This window comes from Pseudopipra pipra, chromosome 1, assembly GCF_036250125.1.
Source record: "Pseudopipra pipra isolate bDixPip1 chromosome 1, bDixPip1.hap1, whole genome shotgun sequence".
Classification (NCBI taxonomy): Eukaryota; Metazoa; Chordata; class Aves; order Passeriformes; family Pipridae; genus Pseudopipra; species Pseudopipra pipra.
In genome coordinates this window covers 126945627-126967340 of record NC_087549.1, presented here as the reverse complement: position 1 = coordinate 126967340, position 21714 = coordinate 126945627, and the positions used below count along the sequence as shown (strand labels likewise).

The 21714-nt window shown below is 34.4% G+C and overlaps 1 protein-coding gene across 9 annotated transcripts in view; it reads right to left on the bottom strand.

Annotated features, from left to right (window-relative positions):
• Window positions 1–7777: 7777 nt before the first annotated feature.
• DGKB (diacylglycerol kinase beta) overlaps window positions 7778–21714 on the bottom strand; it is a 389503-nt gene continuing 375566 nt past the window's right edge. For all 9 annotated transcript variants that reach the window (XM_064676145.1, XM_064676132.1, XM_064676139.1 and 6 more), the window contains 3 exons: window positions 20976–21096; window positions 19601–19661; window positions 7778–10240 (listed from right to left, as the gene is read on the bottom strand). In XM_064676145.1, coding sequence (XP_064532215.1) covers window positions 10133–10240; window positions 19601–19661; window positions 20976–21096 — 290 coding nt within the window. In that variant the 3' untranslated portion in view covers window positions 7778–10132. The remainder of the gene's footprint in view (window positions 10241–19600; window positions 19662–20975; window positions 21097–21714) is intronic.

Genomic DNA, 21714 nt, shown 5'->3' with positions numbered 1-21714 from the left:
CACACAAATAAGCATTTGCCTTTGTATCAAACAGATTTTACACAATGAGAGCTCTCAAAATGAAATGATTTTAGGCATAGATATAAAAATACCTTTTGTTAAGGTAGACATGAGCCACTAAAGGCCTCAAAGTAAAGACAAATAACCTGTGCCTAAGGTAACCAGAAGGGAAGAGGGGTGGGGGCAGGGTGTCAGGGAAAAAAAACATTCTAAGAATGGTTTCTGAGAGAAGATAAGATTGTGAACTGGCAGACCTCGAATCCTTTGGAGGTGAACTCTGAATAGATCTGAATAACAAAGAAAATTTACAAGGGCTGTGACTGAGATAAAAATAACAAATACTTTAATTAGAAGTGTATGAACAAGGCAAAGGCAGCAAACTAGCAGATGGAAAACAAAGTGATGGGAAAACAAACAAAAACTTCAAAGATTAAGGAACATTAAGTTATTATTTTATGACTGAAGGTAAAGATACAACAGTGATGAGCCAGAAGTCAGAGAACTGCAAGGCAGTCCAGCCTAATGGCATGCATGGGAATATCTGAATGACACTAAGAAATAATGGAAAACAAATAAATAAGGACAAGAACCTTGTACCTTTTCTACATTCAATATTGCCACATGACAATTAAATGATTAATTCAAATAAATATTCTCAATCGTCCTTTACCATTGTATTAGAGCAATGAGTTAACTTGAAATATTTTTATTATTCTACATGCAAAATTTTTCTAAGGAATGAGACTCATAGTTTTTTGAGGTTTTTTTAGTTATGAAGAAAAAGTGCCACAAAATACGTTTTGTTTTTATGTTTCAATATGTGCTTTATGCTGACTGTTGATTAGCAATCTAAAAACACTGAAACAAATAAGCTATGAGATTGGCTTCATACATTAGGACAGTACAAGCTTGAAGGTGTCCAATGAGTGCCAAAAATAACAAAACAGTAGTCAGAGGACACAGATAGTAGATCATAATGCGAACAAAAAGCTATATATAAATGCAGGAGATTGAAGATGCACACTTTGTACACCACTTGCATGCCTTGGACCTATGAAATCCTAATCAAGGTTTACACACATACCAGCTTTAGAAAAAATTTTAAATGTTTTTATATAGCACTTAGCACTGGGTATTTAAGCACTGGCAAAGGCCTGACTCATTACTGCGTCACTGCTGTTTTAAGCATAAAAGACAAGAAATCCAACAGCAGTAGCTACTTTAGGCAGAAATAATTAGGAGTGGGTTGTGTTATGCTGTGCATAGACACGGTTTTGCAGCACTGTGTCAGGGCCTCTTAAGACAACAGCACAGAATTTGTTACCAAGTCAATATTCTGTTGAAGTCCTAAAGGCTAGGTTCAAAGCAACTATTTATTCATGCTCAAGTTTGGTGTTATATTACCCCAGCAGGGTGATTCAGATACTAATGGTAGATTTTTATGGCCCTGAATGGTTAAATAAGAGGCACAGTTCCACATATAATCAATAAAATTTACATGTGAATTGCAAAATGCAAAAAAAACCAGTGTTGTGTAAACTCCACATAATCAGAGTTTGAAAATTCCCATGTCTTTGAGATTCAGAAGGTGGAGTTTACGATTAGTCCTTAACTGAGCAGGGCTCACTTATAACATTGGTTATAGCACTTACAGTGTTTGCCAGAAAACTGGAGTCTTTGATTTCTTCCTTAACCTGAGATATTTCAAATTTCCATTTCTAAGTCTAATGCCTAACCACCAGCTAATGGAACTGCGTAGATGAAAACATATTCTAATACAACATGTTGAAGCCAATGTTTTTGAAGATAGAAATATAGAATTGCTAAGGACACAGAAGAGTGAGAAAGAGTGAGAAAGAGGAAAGAGTACTCTGCTGAAGGGAAGACACCTAGTGACCTCCAGGCCAATAGTGTGGGGTAACTTCGCAGATGCAACCATTCAATAGGTTTTTACAGATGTGTCAATGCACAAAACTTCTCAATCTCTTACCTGAACTTCTCTGGAGACATTTTAACTGGGGCAGGAAAGATATTCTAAGCCCTACCACAAGATAGCAGAGACAAAACCCAGGCTCTGTGGCTGCGATGGCAAACCAGTGATTTCAGCAGGAGTTGGGATTTCACATCCACATCATTCCCTTTAAACTGTCTCAAACAAGGAGATTATATTTTAATCATAATCTCCAAAGCTATGATTTAGTATCACATTCTACCTTAGGACTTTAAATGCTCTCAAGGGGATCTCCATTACTGTAGCAGAAATGCATGACATGCAAATTATCTACATTGTATGCTGCCATCTCCTATACAAGTCATCTTAAATACTGATTATTCTTGCCAAAAAATATTCACAGTAGTCATTGCAGAGCTGTGATTACGTAAAATGGAAAAAATGTTTTAACACCTTAAAGGAACCAAGTAATTAAACAAATAGTGACTACTTCTGTGTTTCTGTACCTTGCAAGCAGGCTGTTTCTAATCAAGGAAAATTTATGGAAGAGGTTCTGTATGTTAGGGAAACCAGATCTGCCAAAATATTCTCAATTCTCCCTTATGCAGTTGTGGCTGCATATTCTGATGAGGTTCATATCATAGCAACTCTCCAAATTTATTTATGAACAAGTTAGAATAAAACAATAAATGACATTGTAATTTGTCCAGAAGTCCTTTCTCTTTCAAACTTTTACTGAGAAGAGATGGATTGGCACTATGGGATGTTTTTTCCTGCAAATACCTTTTATCTCCTGTGATGTTGGACCAGAAGGTATCTTGGGTTCCCTAAAACATTTTTTTTTTGCCCTTATTAAAATCTGCTTTTATAGGTTATGCTATTGCACTGTGTTTTGTGGAGGAAGTACATAGTAGAAATAGTTAAAAATTACCATTCGTGCTATATCTGAGATAAGAAAATAGCACAAATATTGCACAGACATATGAGTGTTAGCAGTGGCAAGTTACAGACGTATTTAATACCTACTTGTACTCTTACATTTTTAGACAGAAGTCACCCTAGAAACGAGTAAAGGAAGTTTAACCCTTTTCTGAACATTTCAGATTCTGCCTGTGTGAGCCTGATTCCAGGAATTCAGCTCTGTTCTCGGTTGTCAGCACAACTGTTCTGGTTGCATTTGAATGCTTTTACTAGCTCCTGTGGTAGTACATATTTCTACACACATACCAAAAGGGAACAATTGGCATCTGCCATAAGATTTATTTTTTTGTCCAAGATTCAGTAGGCAAGCCAAGGAAAACTATAGATCATTTCACACAGACTAATATCTCAACTCTTTGGCAGAGAAAGCTGTTATATCTTATAAAGTGACAAGATTCCCATCAGAAGAAGGGAACCTTATCTTGCACCAAAGAAACATAACATTTTCTTAAAGGCCCATTAACCTCATGCGAGTCCACTCACCTCTTGTCCCAAGATCATAAAAATAAGACTGATGATTGTCATAGCAAGGATTTTAGCATACTATCAATCGGGTTAGACATTCTAACAGTACTTAGTGATAAATATGCAATGATCACAAAGAGAATAGCAAGCCTTCAGATAGCATACATATTTTGGGTTACTGTGAGGTAAAAAGTGTTCACAGATTAGCTATCACACAGTATTAGCTGATAATTCACCCAAAAGATTGAGAGACACATTAAAACACATTAAAGACATATTTGAGAATTACAGTGATGCACAAATGCCTTATCAATGTGATTGAATGGTTATTTTTAATTGAGTTACAGTGTACCTTAGAAGAAACACAAGCATTATATCTGCCTTGTCAATAACTTATCTTACAATGCCTAGTCTAAAATATTCTTGTAATTTGCTTATTTTACAATAGTCAGGATGACTTAATAATGGAATTTCCATTCTTTAACTATCCTCCCATTCTATTTTCAGTGAAAATCAGAGTCCACTAGTGTTTTTTGAGAGAACTATTAAGATATTTAGTAAACTTTTATGCTATGTGAAATAATTTGTTTTGTTTATCATTATTCTGTTATTTCTGTGTTTGTTCAGTGACAAGGTAGACTTGTACTGACAAATTAATCTGAAAAAGGAGGAACTACGAATTGAAATCAACTCTTGAAGATAACCCATAGTTGTGCACCTATTTGAATAACAAAAATGCAGAGATTTTACATAAATACTAGAATTTGATGTGCAAGCTTTTAGTCTTGTGTCAACTGCAGCAGCACAAAAGTTGAAAGTTTCATTTCAGGATCTTGAACAAATCCAAGAATTTAAAAATTCTCCTAAAGGATATAAGAATTACGTTCATATTGAATTAATAATGCATCATTTTTTTCACTTTTTGCTTTTTAAAGTGAAAAGTCAGTTATACTACAATTATTACATTAATGAAATAGAATAAATGAATTAAACAAATTAAAACTTTACTTTTTCTTTTAACATTCAAGCAAAAAAGATTTTGACATTAAAAAAAATCAGTCTGATTTTGGTCTGAAATGGGAATCCAGTTGAATCCAATTAGAAAAAATTGATTGAATAAGAAAAGCAGGTTTCTCCCCACAATTTTGTATATTTTGATAGAACAGAGGCTAAGGAATTTTTGGCTAGTATTACTGACAGAGTACAAAGGCCTGAATTTGCATCTCAATGAAAGCCTTGACTTTGTAGATCAGGCAGTTGGACCAAATATTTCAAACTTCTTGTAAATTAATTATATTGAAACATTAAAAGAGAGATTTAGCTGGTTTAAAAAAAAAATCACTGTTCATAATATAGCCACAGAAAACAGTGATTGACGTAAATGAGGTTAAAGTCCTTAATGTATATGTATGTATTGTTGTAACAGGGTCATACTACCAAGGAGAAAAACACACCACACCCCTTTCCTCCCCAAATGTTGCCAAGCTACCTAAATTAACAAATTCTTGGTTTTTTTCCTTTAGTAATAGAACTGAATTGAAACATATGGAAGTAAAGTTCAGCTTAGATGGAATAGATCTTCCTGCACTTGTTTGCTTACTGATGTGTACACCATAAACATATTTTATATCTGTCTGAATCAAAGTTCTAGTTCTTCTCATTCTGAGATAAAAAGAGATGTTTAGAACTCACTCATGTTTACTAAAAAACCCCAACTAAACCATAAATCATCAGACTCGAATCCCTAGACCACACCCTCTGCAACAGCCAACCTCATGACTGGGCAGAAATGACAGTGCTGAAGCTCATGTTGCAAAGTCCATTTGTCTCACTGAGGGACATACAAATCACCATTCTCCTTCTGCAGATACAAATAGTTTTAAAAAGAATTATTATTATGCGGTTCGTTTGGTTGGGTTATTTTTTGTATACTTCATGAAAACAGATTGACAGCTCTGAAGATGTCAGGCAGGCACAAGTTGGCCCATAAATATGATTTTCACCAAAAGAGTAAGAAGTGTTCACTTCCCTGTCTGAAAAACCTACTTAATGCAAACTGCTGTGTTCCTTCATGGCATGTGAATTTGACCCTTGGTAAAAAACAACAAAACAAACAAAGGTTTATTTCAAATAGGTTAATCAACAGCCAAGTATTTTCAGTCATTATCAACATTAGAATAAAAATTGACCTGAAAACTTCGAAATCTTTCCTTCTCACTCAGTTAGACCCAGCAAATGATTTTGTATGTTTATCACAATTTGGGCACCTCTCAATGAAGCTGCTGCTTTACCATCAACACCGCTACCACCTTTCTATAAGTAACAAAGCCCGATGATTATCACTTTTTGTATGAGTCATATTTAAAGAGAGTCCTGAGGTGCTTCTCATGGAGTCTCTTTGAATCATGAATAGAAAGGAAAGATAGCAGTCTCTGAAATATCACCGTACTCAGATTCTAGAGGCTAGAATGTATTGTCACCTATTTATAGTTTCAGGCTGTTGGGCAGTTTCACATAATGGAAGTCAATAGTCATGGAGAAGTTTCCTTTCTTCAGCGGTATTTGTACAATTAAGAGAACCTGATAATGGGAAGGCTCCATCCACACACACACACAAATCAGAACAGAAAGGTCAAACCTCTTTATTTCAAAATCAACTGAAAATAGTCTGAGCAAAAATGTGGAACAAGAGCTAGCAGGCTCACCATGGCACAAATCCAGGTTGGGCAGACACCAGCAAACCTTGACAGACCTGAGGACACTTTTCACATCAGATATTGCTGCATAGCACTCCCTCAGAGCCTCACATGCCACAGATTTTAACCTATTACTTTATATCTCATTAACAGCTTCCAGATCTTGCCCATGTTTTATTCATTTTCCAGCCAGTGCTACAATAAGGCTTTTACTCACCTCACCAGGACCACAAGAAGTTTCCTTCCTTATGGACAGAGGAGAGAAAGCAGAATGCTTTCTTGATGGAGCTGCAGACAAGCAGCAATTAGCTGACAAGAGTCTGACACGTTCTTCACCGCTCTTGCATAAAACATTGATCAGTGCTTCTCTGGCCCACCTCAGTTTTCTAAATTTATTTATTTTCAGGCTTCCTTTTTTTCTTTATTTTTTTTTTTTTTTAGGGTATGTAAGTACTCAGAAATAAATAAAGCTCTGACAAGTCCTTTACCTTCCTTTGACTGTCCTTCAGCTCTCCTTTTCTTGCAAGTCCTTCTCACTTCACGTGAAGGGCTCAGTTGGGTCCAACTTGTCTCAAACTTTCTCCCCACAATTTTATTTGCCTCAAATAATTTTGGATATTAGCTAATCATTGTTATGATGTACATGCAACACTATAAAGTTGATAAGAGTGAGCAATAGGATGTCTATTTCTGTTTCAGAAACTAAGGGTTTCCTAGCTCTTCAAAGTCCTGAGCTTATCAGCATGTTACCTGATCTAGCATGCACATACACATATGCACACCAATAAGCCTAAATCATGAGGTCTCACCCCCTAGCTTTAAATAATCTTGATGATGTGTATACAAACATCTTACAAGTATTGGAAACAGTAATTCTCTGTTTGTCTCTTCAAGAAATACTGTTTCCACTTCTTTTTAGCAGGAACTCATGTGAAGTGAGAGACTGACCAATTTCAGAAGCTAAAGTTTTTTCCTGGCATGTCATGTTCTTTCCTTAGCACATTGCCCAGTTGACAGGCTCTGGTAGGGAGATGAAAAATCTGCAAATCAAGTGTCACATTTAATTCCTACATATTTGTAATTGCCATTTACATTGCAAATGTCATTAATGAAGCCTTAAAGAATGCTTCATTGTAAAGAGTAGGTTTACAGATACTGCTCTTCAGTCCATGTAAGAACAATGCACCTATTTCAGCTGCATGAAGATATATGCATATATTCTTTGTTTCACTTCTTATACCAATGAATAATTTCATGATGTTAGTTCTGTGCATACTGAAGAGAAAAAAAAAGGATCCAGCTCTGAAGTTCTCTTTCATGAAATCAACCATTTTCTTTTCATACTATGTTTTATGTAGTCTAAGGTTTTCTCATCACCATCAATACTTTCAACCTGAGTGTGGTTTAAAATCATAGGAGGCCATACTAAAAAAACCCAAAACAATCAAGATTAATAGAAAGTCAGTCACTGCTATGATAATTGTCAATATGATGGCTGCTCTCTTGTATTTTGTTACAGTGAGAATCTGACACATACTGACCAACAGATCTGATTTACCATTTATATGTTTAATCAGAATTGTATGTAATTGTGATTACATGAACTCGTCTATCCCTCTTTACATGAAAAAGTGTGTAAGTGCTATCACAGACTGGCACATTTAAAATTGCACACATTATTAAATAATAGCTTATGTATAATTTTATTTGTTTTCAGAGTTACAATGTTCATGAGATAATTATAGAGAGCACATTATATATTATTGTTAAACACATTTTTGCCACAAAAAGTTGAGAGCGTTGGTAGAAAAACCTATGTCAAGTTATGTGAAAATATTTACCACCTGTAACTATAATTTCATAAAACCAATATATACTTTATGTAACATTATGTCAGCAAATTCCTTCTTTTTGCAAATAACTTTTGCTCTATACTTATGTATGTTCATAGTTAAGTGCATCAAATGCTTCTCTGTGTGTGTGACTGCGTTTGTGTGTGTGTGTGTGTGTGTTTGCAATGCACAGGAAAAATACAAGTTTACTCCTATAGTAACTGTAATTGTCAACACCACTGGACCTAAGAAGGGTGAATTACAAGATCTTAATTTTAGCAAATAATCACCTTCATATTTTTCTACCTAATGCGAAACATAACATTAATTGGTATTTACCTCCTAATGTTTACAGAACACAGACTTTATATTTCAAAGACATAACCCTTATCAGCTATATACGGACTTGTATTTCAGTGTCTATTATTTAAAGTACGACTCTGTTGAATTCTTATACTGAGGAACAAATGATAGCAACTTTATTTAAATACATGCACAGTACCGTGCACTACAGCATGATGAAGTATTACTTTTAAAATGGATGAATGAATCAATAGAAAAATAGATTTAATAAACCATTAACATTTTTAAGTCTGGATAAAAATGGAAAATCATGCATTTCAAGCAAAGTTTTGTTTTTTCCTTGTTTTTTGAGGAAATCTGAAAACTTAAGACATGCAGAGCTGAGAAGCAGCTCACTCTGAACAGAAAACAATGTTAAGACTGGATAAAAAGTTTTGATTGAGACTGTTTATATGCAGGACCGAAAAAAGTTGTCGTTCTTGGACTTCCCTTCAACGTTAGACTGTGCTGTGCAAACCTCGGACAAATCCCTGTACTGTGATTTCTAAGCTGTTAGGAAGTCTCTAAAAGGGCTAAGAAAGTTAAAACCTGAGCAACTGCCTCCCCAAAATTTATGACAAGAAATGTTTTGATTCCAGACAGCAGACTACGAAAGGGGAATAGATAACAGTTTATTCTTTCCTTATGAGATTAATTTAGGTGATGAGTAAATTATGGATGGCATAAATTTATAAATAATTATGACAAAAATTGGATATAAATTTAATTTTCTAAATTAATTTAGAGTTCATGTCGTTGTCTCAATATTTAGAGTATGTGACTATGTCTATTAACTTATGAAACAAATGAAAAGTGAGTATTTACTTGCAATTAATTTAATGTTTTTTCCTACCCCAACATTTGTCTGGACATTGTCAATGTAATCAAAAGAACTGTAAATTTTCAGAAGTGAGTCTACTCCAGTGAGTTTGATTAATTATGCATTAACCCATTTCTCTGAAGCATCCTTCACTAAATCTTTGGTGGGAAATGCACTTTAATTAGGCATGAGCTTTGGTTATTTGTGTGCATATGCACTATGCTATTGGTCAATATGCAGAATGATTTAAAGTGTGCCATGTTACAGAGATGTATTGTTCATGAAAATAATTCTAGTGTTTCAGCAAACAACACTGATGGCTAGTTTTGCAAGAATTATTATCTTCACTCAATATGATTTCCTTAGTGTTATAATTTTTGCTAAAACTTTCATTGGCTTCCAATCTTAACAAAAAAATTACACAAGAATAATCATGATAATTTGAATACTGTACATATTGTTAATTCTTTTCTGAGGTACAGTCACTCATATACATAGGAGTTATCAGAATAAGATCCAAGATTTCAATACTCAGTTGAATAAAAATATTCTCAGGGTAGAAAGAAATGGTAAACTAAAAATACAGGTTAATGAGACCTGTAGTAAACTTTACTCTGAAACAGGTCAAATTGGCTATTCATGTGAAGATCTTTGATTCAAGAGATACTATTGAACCTATGGCATGTGATCACTGTAGCAGAAAAAGTTGAAATGGAAAAGAGAGAAAATCAAATTACCCATGACATTCTCTTCCCATATTCCATGGCAGAATTAGCCCATAGATTAGTAAATGGTAATGCATGCAACAAAAAATATGCATCACTTTATGTAAACATCTGCTTTCATCATGCAAAATGCCTACAAAACTGTGACAACATCTTTTCTAGTAGCATAGTTTTACATTAGCTCAGTTACAGAAACAGTTAAACCAAAATCCAAGATTTTGCAAGTAGAAGATGTTCTAAAATTCTTGAAAGATTTCCAGCATAAATATTCCAAAGCCCAACAAAGCTAATTGTTTTTCTGAAAACTAAACTACATAGGCTTATTCCTTGCTGTGGTTCCTTGTTCTTTTGATGATTGAAGAGAAAAGACCGGTTTTTGGAGGAGGTCCCATCAACATGGGGGCTTGGTTCTTGTGAGTAATTTTTATCTGAGGGGAGGAAGAAGAAAAACAGAATTATCCCTTGGGCTAGTTAAATGCCAAGTATCTGAGATGCCTGAATTATCTTTATATGTGACTTCCAAACCTTGTCCATTTAACCTAAGATAAAAGGAAAACACCTCAGTTTCTTTATGAACGATGTTACTTATGCAGTAAACCAATCTATGTGTAATCATTGTTTCCACAAAATTTAAATTAGACACACAATAAATACTAAAAATTGTATGCAATAAAATACATGCCAATATGTAATCTTACTTTTTGAGTGTGGGATTTATTTCTTGCTGTTAAGGAAGAATTTAAGTTGGAAAGAACATACACATTGGAAGACCAATCTGTTGCCTATTATTAAGATATAAGACATGTCTTCATATGCTTTATTTATACATCTTATCAAGCTGTACTCTTTTACCACAGGACACTGCTTAATTTCAAAATAACCATCATGAACAAAAATATAAAGTTAATACACAAAAAAGGTCAAAAAAGATGAACTAGCATTCTAAATTGTTAATTAATTGTTAATAGAATGGACTCAAATATTGAAGACTATTTAAAACACTTTGTAATACTGCTCTAAAGCCACCCGTTTTGATTTCTTTGATATAAAACTACGAATCACCTTAAATGAGACAACCTTAAAGTAGATTATGTCTGCAATTTTCTCTAATTCAAGTCTAAATTAGAGAAGACATTTTATGAATGTATGCTATGCTCAAAGCTAATTGAAAGCAATTATCAAAGTGGCATTTTGTCTGTGACTTTAAGATACATTGTAAGATAATAAATGATTCTCATTATGTAATAAAAAGGTCACATCTTGCCTTTGGGCTAGTGACGTTAAGAGTTTTTCAAAAGCAATCCGAGACATTTTCTTTAGTGAACTACGACTAATACAAGAACCATCACTTATTAAATATCAGTTGTCACCTGCATAGTACCCACATCAGAGATGGGTATTTCTTTCAAAAAGAAACACCACCTCATTAAAAACTGGAAAAATATATCTCTTAAAGTACATACCTGACATTTTCAAGTTAAAATGAATATCCTTCACTTGTCATTCACTAATAGTAATGAAACAAAAAATGTATGTCACGTGGAGAGGCTCATTAAAATATAGATCAGGACATTTCTTGGGGTGGAGATTTACTTTACAATATAAGGAGACAGAAACATAAAAATCTCAATAGAGTGAGTGGCTTGGTTTAACTCTATTAGAGCCTTTACTTTACTCTCCAAATGCTCATTTCCATGCCACCTTAGTTCATTAGTCTCAAATTTTAAGTGTGACCTCTTTTTGTCAACACTGTTCATTAGTATCAAATTTAGCATATGGGGTTTTTTTGGCAATCTAGATTAATTTCATATGGATAATAACTCTTGCTTGCAAAGACTGGCACCAACATATTTTCTCACAAGAAATTCTGCTTCAGGCACCACTTTGGAAGCCAAATCTGTAGCTGGGGTAAATGGGCACTATTCCATTGATGTCACATAGTACCAGCTGATGATCTGGTCCTGGAAAATTGCCTCAAGAATTTTTGTAACTTTCACATGCTTCATAAGACATATTTTTGGGCTCAGGAACAGTCATAACATCAACCTGATCCTGAGGATCAACACACGAAGTAATCTGCAGCTGGTGTGAGTGAATTTTTCAAGTCATAAGGGTTCATCTTATTGCAAGATTTGGCCATGATGTGGCAGTAGGAATGTCTTCAGAGTTTCAGAGATAAATCATAGTAACTCCATTTTAAAATTAATAAAAGAGGACAACTCAAAAGACGGCTTTAGTATGAAGACGTGAGGTAATCCTGAGACCCCATACAGATTGCATGTTGGGTTGGGGCTGTTCAGTGCTGCTCAGGATGAATCCAATTACATATTCAGTAAATGTTTATCATTTGTAATGTTCTTTTTTGGCTTGAGCCATCTGTTTCAGAGACCATGACCTCTTCAGTATGTTGCTTCCTATCAGCTGAGATCAGCTAAGATGCCTGAACATGATTAACCACTCACGTGCATGGGGATGAGTCCTATATGCATTTCTCCAAGATATATTTTCAACTGTTAAATTGGCACAAAATGTATTTTACATTCTGAAAACAAAAAAATAATGTGTAAACTGAAAGTATATTTTTTTACTTCTCTGTTAATATTGCATTGGTTAACAATGATAACCATCAATTCCTTACTTTCCTACTGTAAAACGAAGAAAATAAAAAATTAAAAAAGTCTTATCTTTGGTTGATAAAAAGAGATCAGTATGTTTGCAAAACATTGCACTATTTTGCCTGAAGCAGGCTACTTTTGTCTTTCTCAAGACTCTCAGGCACTGCATGTCTGCCCTGGACTCTCACTTCTGCTTCTGTTCTCATACCAGCAGCACTGCCAGAGTTGGAGTTGTGAGTTTGGGTGACAAGCAATAGTACACACTTTGAGATGGGAAGAAGCACTGAGGATCTCAGACAGAGAAATAACATTGTAGGTCAAGGTAGGACTGAACATTGAAAGTGCTCTATGGAAGGACAAAAAAGAGAAAGAGAGAGAGAAAGCTTTACTTACAAGAAACGGAGACTTTGTTAAAGTTAAAAATTCCTACTTACAGCTGTATATAGATTCTATGTGTGTGCACATGGAGAGTCTAAAGACTAACTTTTACCATTCAGTTTCTCTTTCATTCAGCAAGCAACTTCATGTCTTTTTTAGTAGAAACACAATTATAAAAGCTTTAAACAGGATTTTTTTTTTTTATTTCTCATTTTTCCTAGATTTACTCTATGAATCCCACACACAAATGAGAAATTGCTCAGACAAAAATCCAGAAAGCTAAAATCCTAACCTAATATATTTTTAGGAACTGATGATACCCTGACAAACATACTCATACAAATTACTATGGAATTCTGGAAAAGAGTTTTTGAGATCACTTACTCAATTTTATTGACAATATATAATACCTTGAACATAATATGGAGGACATTTTGAACATAAATTAAAGGGAGTGCCTGAAGTGCTGCTGGAGAAAAAAAAAGTTATTTGTTACAAATTTATATTTAAAAACAGGCAAAATCAAGAAATAACAAAATTCCATTTCGAGAGTAAGTAAGTAGCAACATGAATTGCTAAGATATCATAGATTTTTCTTGTAAACCCAATGCACAATTTTCTAGGCTAAATTCAAACTGTTGAAGCCAATGACAAACCTCTCACTCACTAATTGAAGCCAAGATTTTAGCCCATGGTATATCTAGTAAATAGGTTTAGCAGAAGAATATTGCATTTGCAATTTTGAATCACCTTTCCAATATTACGAAGTGTGTCCAATGATGTATTCATGGGAAAGAACACCATATCTAATTAAAAGAGCATAATTCTCAAGAGATGATAATTTCTCCTTTTTTGTCAATGGAAAATTTTCTAATAAAGGAGAAGCCTGCCTTTTTGATACTAAAAATATTTATAAATGCATAAACCAGACATCTATTTGTTTCAGGAGCAGGTCAGAGTTTCAAAATACGCCTTGAAGCCACATTAATACAATGCATCCACTAAAGGAAATGCAGTGAGCATCAATAATTTTAGTGTGATAACAATGTCTTTTAGGTCAGTAAATTTTGCTTTCATGTTCCTTTTTCAACAATATGTGCTGGTTACCTTCATGCTCCTGACTTCACAGAATTTCTAAATATTTACTATTTCAGCGAACATGGTGCTATAAATACAGGTAGTAAAGTACTGTGCTAACTGACAATATAAAACTGGAAACAGATATAATCAGCTCTGCTTATAATATTTCAATTAATGTTAAAGAACATTATTTTAAGGACAGAGGGAAAAAAAACTGTCAGAAGAAAAACTTTTGGATCTTTTAGCTTACGGTCACTTTTTTCCATGTTATCAGCAGGACTTAGATGTTGGTTGTTTTGAGGTTATGAGGGTTTTCCCATATAAAGATGCCTAAATGCTGCTCCCCATACAGGAAATGGAGGGATGCAACACCTCTATATCACAGAAGTACCAAATAGTTTTATCTTCCTGTAGGCGATCAAGAATTGTATGCAGTATCATGATGTGAATAAGACCTACAGAATGCAGGCAGTGCTGAACAAAATTAACATGTGACTTGCATTATGTGACATTTTGGACAAAATCTCTCAGATCTAGACTTGTTGTTTTAAATATAGCGTTACACAACACATCATAAATAAATTTCTAAACAATATTATTGTGCAAAGTGCAATCAAATCTAATCAGTTTGGCATTAATTAAGCTCTAATAATATACTCTAGTCTCTCTCCTAAGTAGTGTGATCCGTTTCCCCTTCATACAGGTAGATTGGAAAACATTATGGTGTCATCATAATTTTTAAACATACTGAGAAAATGACAGAGCTGCAAAATTAAAATAAATGATTAATGGCATTTTTTTCATGTTTTGTACTAATAGGTATCATTGAGGTTTTAAATTAATAGAGCTGTCAGTTCAGGGTTGTTACAGATCCAGTGCAGAACTAAAATGGAAATTATGTATTCCACAGATACCTAAAGATGACACTTTGGAATATTTTAAAATTTAATTACTAGGTGCAATTGTTTTTCCCCCCTCCTCCCTAAAACCACTGCAAATTAATTGGCAATTAGTCACAACTAATTCTTTTCTTAACAATCTGAACTGGAAAGAAAGGTGCATTACATGTTAGAGGATTTGTCTGGGGTGCAGAAAGCACACATGCAGTAAATTGCTTTGTCAATTACAAAAACAACTGTTGTGAAATTAAGAAAAAAATATGCATAGGTAAACAAAACTAATTAAAGTGCAGTGTACCTGTGACCACAAAAAATAACGCCCAGATGCAAAATAAAATGTTAGAAACTCAATAAATCAATTTGGCCTTGAAACAGAAACATATGCACACCGCTGCTCAAAGGGGAAAAAAATACAGCATTTTACTACAACATCAAAAGCCTTTTCTAGGGTCTGACTTGCATTTATGGGTTAACCATGTAGTAATTGGCTAATATTCTACTGAAATCAGCTACCAGATCTAGGACCCAGCTCCTCTTTGCTCCAAAGTGGCAGGCACAGAAGTTTAAACTCTCATTATAAACAACTGATAAGAAAATACTAATACAGCCAGAGGCATGGAAAGAAGATACAAACAGAGTCTAGAATACAGCGGCAGCTTCTTCATGCGATCTGTAGGGTGTTGGAGCCAATGGGTCTACATAAAAGCAAATCTGTTACTTTCTTTTAGTTTTCTCACTGAGCCCTGGTATATAGTGATTATTAATAAAAGCTTGGTTTAGTTAATCTTGGTTTTAGTTCTTGTTTCTCTCTGGATTTAACTACAGTACAGTCTGTGCTCTGGCTCATCACATCTCTAGGGACTAAAAGAAAAAGCAGAGAGAAACCGTTCATTCAAAACTTATTTTTAAGGGGCATTTAAATGATAATATTTTGAAATAATAATTCTGGGTTTCATTATTAAATGACTTACTCGAAATTCTTCCATCAGTAAACAATTCTAAAAATATTATGTGTTTCAGATGTGTCTATGAAACTATATTACTGGCAATCCATTAGGTGAGTTCTGACTGTGGATTTTCATTTTCATTTCTTTATTTAGGTAATATTCTTGCATCTTCTATAGATATTTCCATTTTCTACTTTTAGTCTAGTGTTTCTAGCAGCTTGACACTCTTTCAGATATGATGCCAAACAAGTCAGGAATAGATGAAAGAACTGAAATCGCAGTTATTTCAAATTAAGAGGGAACATTCTTATGGATTTTTTCAAAACAATGCTAATAATTTATGTAGCTAAATTGAAAGATTACTTTTCTTAAAAAAAATCCTGATGGCTAAAGCCTGAAGTTTATTGAATTAACTTGAGAGTCTTTGAAGTTTCATTACTATTAATGATCTTTTTGGAGACCAGGTAAAACCATAGATATCTTTCATGTGTCTATATTTGTCTGGGAGAGCTCTGATAGAATTTCTTCCTCAGCTAATCAGAGGAGATGTTTAACATAACACTAGCATTATCATCTTTCCTTCTCCCAAAGACTCCTCTATAAAAAAACAATACAATTTGATGCTCAGATGCTGTGTCTTATTATACCAGAGCAGAGTGACTTTGTTAGACACTGTGGTCTGCATGTGTTCAACATACTGAATAATATTGGATGACAATTTTTTAGACCAAGACATTTGCATTTTTAAGTGTGTACAGAACCTACAGGAATGCATTCTCGTTCTCATGTAGGGATGCTTTCATGTAGGTCCATGAGCAATAGAAGATCATAAAAGATGTCAAAAGAAGCACACAACGATTTCTTGAGTACTGAAATTGATCACAGGAAGGAAAAAAATCACTGATCTCAGCTTCTGGGGAATCACTGCATTATCTATCACATCCTACAGTATTTTCTTAGAGCTCACACTGTCATTTTGGGATAGCACAGTCTCTGTATGCATGAGAAGGGACAGCTGTCAGCAACTCGTGCTATTTGTATGAATCTCTTTTTACAGTCAGAAAGGAGAAGCAGCAAAGATAAACTGTTGATTCCCTCAACAGGAAGTGCATTTCCAAGCCTGCATGTGCAGGCTGCATCCCATGCATAATACGGATTTGATGCAGAACTTGTTTACCTTAATAGGCATCATGGGAAAGTAGGACAATTTTGATCAGATTGAATTTGATTTCTTGAAAAGTCATTTGCAAAATACTCTCATTTATATCAAAACCTGAAGCAAATCAGAAAAGGACTTCTGAGCTTAAGGACTTGCAGCCTGGGTGAGGGTTGATTCAACATCTGCCGATTGTATGAATTTCTTTCTCATTTAGTTTCTGTAACATAGGTCAGCCCCTAAAACTACTGAACTTAGATGACTCTGAAGTCCCTAAGATGATCAAAAATAAAAAATGAGTGAGGTTCAGCTGCTGTGTCTCACCGATGCACACGATCTGTGCAACTGAACAATGTGCAGAGCTCTCTCCCTTGGAAATTTTGGGAGAACATTGCAGTTTTTTCTCTAGGAAGACAAACCTCATTATTCTCATATTGGCGTCCTTATATTTTTTTCTGAAATTTGAGCTCTAGCAGGTTCAAATAAGTGACTATGTAGCTGGCTACATGTAAGGAGCTGTTTTGATGTTATGCAGGTTTTTTCGTACTACGGTTTGGATACACGTCACCCTGGTATTTATGTGATCAAGTACGCTTTGGCTTCCAAAGAAAGGCCCCTGTGAAGCACAAGCTTAGAAATCAAATCTTAAGCTTTGATTGAGAGAAAGCTAATGTCAACCTTTCTCATTGTGTCCAGAGTAATTCTTAGCTACCTTGCAGAGAACTTCAAGAAAAAGCTGTACTGTAGTTAGAATCAGTGATAAGAGAAGAGGTTGGACCATACATGTTTTTTTCCTTTTTAAGATGTAGAAAACAGAGGGGGGTACATGGACAATAATGCAAAGAGCAATTGCAATAAATAATTAAGCTCCTCAGCAGAGAAAAAAAATCCTGAAAAATTAATAACATAACATAAAATAATATTTCTATATCTGAATTCATAGAGGTGCATTGGTATAGCTAAATAGTTTACGTATTTTCTTCTCAGAGGAAATAAGGACATTCAACAGCATGGTTTTCTTACACAATGCAAAGTATATTCTCTTAACAATGGTATAGCAAAAAGAATGGGTTCCATGGAAAAGTATATGCCATTTCTATTCCCTTTAAAACAGTACTTCAACTGGACAGCAGTAATTACCAGTAATAATTTACTATTTCCTCAGGCCAGTAATTGAAATGTAAGAACTGTCTCTTTTTCCAGGTTTGTCCTCAGTCGCGCAGGCAGCTTCTGCTAGCATTATCAATCAGATAGCAGGGATTTTGCACAGAGCAAGCAATCAAGACAAAAAAAGCACGTTATTGCCAGCATCCCTCCATAAGTTCTCTTCTGTAATCTGGCAACTGAAAAATTACATGTCTTTTTCTTGAACAAGTAACTACTTGGTTCAGTACTGTTGCTCTGCACTGAGCCATCGCTGTAGGAGAGGTGAAGATAATGATATCTCTTAATTCTAAAAGGTTTCCTGCAATAAAATCCCCACTGTTCTGCCTTGATATGGTAGGTGTTCATATGGTTCTCCTCATATTGCAGAATCTGAGCACTTCCATAGAGAATGATAGTTCAGGCATTCTTCATGCTGTTCAGCTGTACACTATGGTGTACCTGGTAAACATGAACTATCATGACCCTCTTCTGTCATTCTAACCCATACATTATCAGCTGCATGCCTCTTAGCACCTTACTGAAGGTGCTCCCTTTACTTTTATGTGTAGCTTTTAATTCTACTACAGACATAATGCTCATGAAAGTGATCCAGTACCCTTTTTTTTTGGAGAATTACTCTCATCTCTAGTGGGATTTCTTCTTCTTCACATTTCTGTCTTGTCATACGTACAAGCTGCAAAGCTACAGCAATTGATCTACTTAAAAATATGCTTTCTTTAGGGAAATAAAATTAGTAGAAGTGTATATTAAAATATGTTATTAAGATTACACACAACAGTAAAGAGCTTGGATTTCTTCAACATCTTCTCCAAATGCTTGGTTAGCCTCTATAATTTACTGGAGAGAGATGAAAATGGAGACTTCTTACAGACACCACTTTTCTTGTGTTGTCTGTAAAGTTACTCAAAGAACCTTTTCTGAACAAGCTCCTATCCTATCCTATATTATCCTAACCGATCCAGATGGATGTTTACCTGCCTTCACTTCATATGTGTGGGCACTGAAACAAGAAACCAATTAATTTCGTTTATTTTGCCTTTAAACTCTAAGGACTTAAAAAATAATAGTTCCACTGTATAATTTAATCAGCACAGTTAAAATTTCAGATTTAAATAAAACTTTCTTGATATGAACTCTTAAAAATACAATAGATAATCTTCCAAAATTTTAAAGAATAATTAGTTACTTTATACACTTTAGCATCAAAACAAACATTGAATTTGCCTCCGCAATAGAGACTCTAAAGCTGATACATCATCATAAATAAATGATTAAATTAGATAAAAGGATGCTGAGACTGCACCCTTCAAGTATTTTCCAAATTTCTGAAATAAATGCCTTTTTATTGCATTCTAATCTGTGGTTAAAAACAGAATGATAAATTGAAAATGCAGAGATTATTGAAGTATATAAAAACAGTGTGTGAAGATTTTATTTAAGTAAATTGAGTTAATGCTGATGAAAATGGTTGTCTTTTAAATAAAAAAATAAAAATTCCTTCTCTCATTGAAAAAGAAGAGAAAGTAAAAAAATCAGTTGCAGTTACCGTGCAAGGAGTTTGCATCCAAGGTTCCCCATCTATCTGCATAGGCAGAGACTTGCTGGTTCTAAAGGGACAAATTTCATAATGTAAGAAAAAGAAACTCAACAAAATTGATAAATGTATTTATTAAAAAGGCATATATGTGATGGTGTACAGATATAATCCTCATTTACTCCTAAAATGCTATGTAATTTCCAGTATGACCCAATGTGCTTACAAAGGTAATGTAGTTAACTTAGTAGGTTTAGTCTGATTTTCAATACACAAAGCAAAAATATGGCAAACATTCACACATATTGTTAGTAAGATGCTACTCTTTCATGGGAGAAGAGTCTAATTTGTGAAATAAAGAGTGAATTACACAAGAACTTCAGGAATAAACCTTATTAACTGTGAAGACAGAGGAATTTCTACTATTTTTTATAATTTAGACTCTTTATATATCATTCTGTATATTATAAAACTATAAAGGAAAAAAGGAATAAATTTTAGGTCTACAATCACCACTTATTAGAACTATAAAATATGTTTTTATATTGTGTCTGTCTCTGAGTTAGAACACTCACAGAGAATGAAGCTTGTACTATATTCAGTCTATACCATGCTATAAATTTAAATTTATAGTAAAGGGGTGCTGATTTTAACATAAAGATACAGACAGTATTCTCTCTCTAGTTTTGTTTAGTTTTAGTTTTCTCTCTCTGTATTTCTGCATTATAATAGTTTGCATTCAAGACTATTAGAAATAACATGGAATGGATAAACCTAATAATGGAAAAGTTAGTCAACTGAGCACTCATATTGGTCAGTGGAAATTCTGGTTTGGATGTTATATGAAAACAGTGAACAGTTCATGGATTTATCCACTGTCACTTACGGCCATAAATAGAGGGAGGGAAGAATGTTTAATCAACTCTTACTCTATAGTTCTGGAAGGGCTTGAATCTTTCACAATTGTGGTCCTGCTGATGTAGGATTATAAGAATTATCTCTTGGTATCTAGAGAAGGTTGGAATATCCCTATGACCTTATTTCTCTTCTGCATCCATATGAGAGAGTACTTTTTAAGTCAACACCACTCAGTCCTTGAGGAGAGTCTCAATAAAAGGTACTTTGAAAATCCTACTTATTTTCTTAAAGTTTTTATTGTTACTCTTCTGTTTTATGCTCATTTTAGGCTTATAATTGCAGACTTTATGGTTTTAATAAATTTTGGAAAATTCTTCCTGAAGAATTCTTCACTGAGAAAGAATTGACCACCGCTCTCTTTTCCAGTCCTTATTGTGAATGTTCTGGCCACTTTGAGCTCAGAAATGATAAACCACATTAGCATACTGCACCATCACCAGCTCACACATACCAACAGATTTAATAATACCTGATGACAACAGACGAGCACTGGGCAAGACGTCTTCCAGCACTTTTCAGACCAGTGTATATCTGTCCCATCTCCATGGCTCCTTCCAGACCAACCACTTCCATCAGCTGGTCACTCAGATCTGCAAAAAGTTGAAAAAACCACATTTTGTCTAGACAGCATTTTGACAGCAATCATCTTGACTAGTTAGAATTGTCAGAAAATAAGCTGATCATAAAAGACGTGGAGAACAGAATTGGCAAAAATGATTATTCCTAAGAAGTGATTGCAGCGTTAAGGTTGGACATAACTGGGCCTGCTGTCACACCATCCTGAAATATCCTGACCAAAATGATTCTAAAACACAATAATTTTATCCATGGTTTATTTTAATACATAAATAATGAAAAATACTTTAATTATATGGAAAATAGGAGAGGTTCCTTCACTTTGTTCACCTGACCCACACAGAATGACATGCTGCAGTTCAGAAATTTGTGCTGTTCATTCTTTCAACAGGTACTTAAAATCTCTAAAGAAAATGCCAGACCCTATTGAATTTTCTTATAAAAATCACATTCCAGATGATTTGTACAACTCTAATTCAGCCTTCTTGCGTATGCATTATTATTATGAGACTGCTTTTTATTTTTTGCATTTGATTGTTGTCTTAATTAGTGCACAGATGCAATGCAAAAAGGGAGAAAAACACCTTCTATCAGTTACTATACATATAGCCTCCCTGAACACTGTAGTGCTT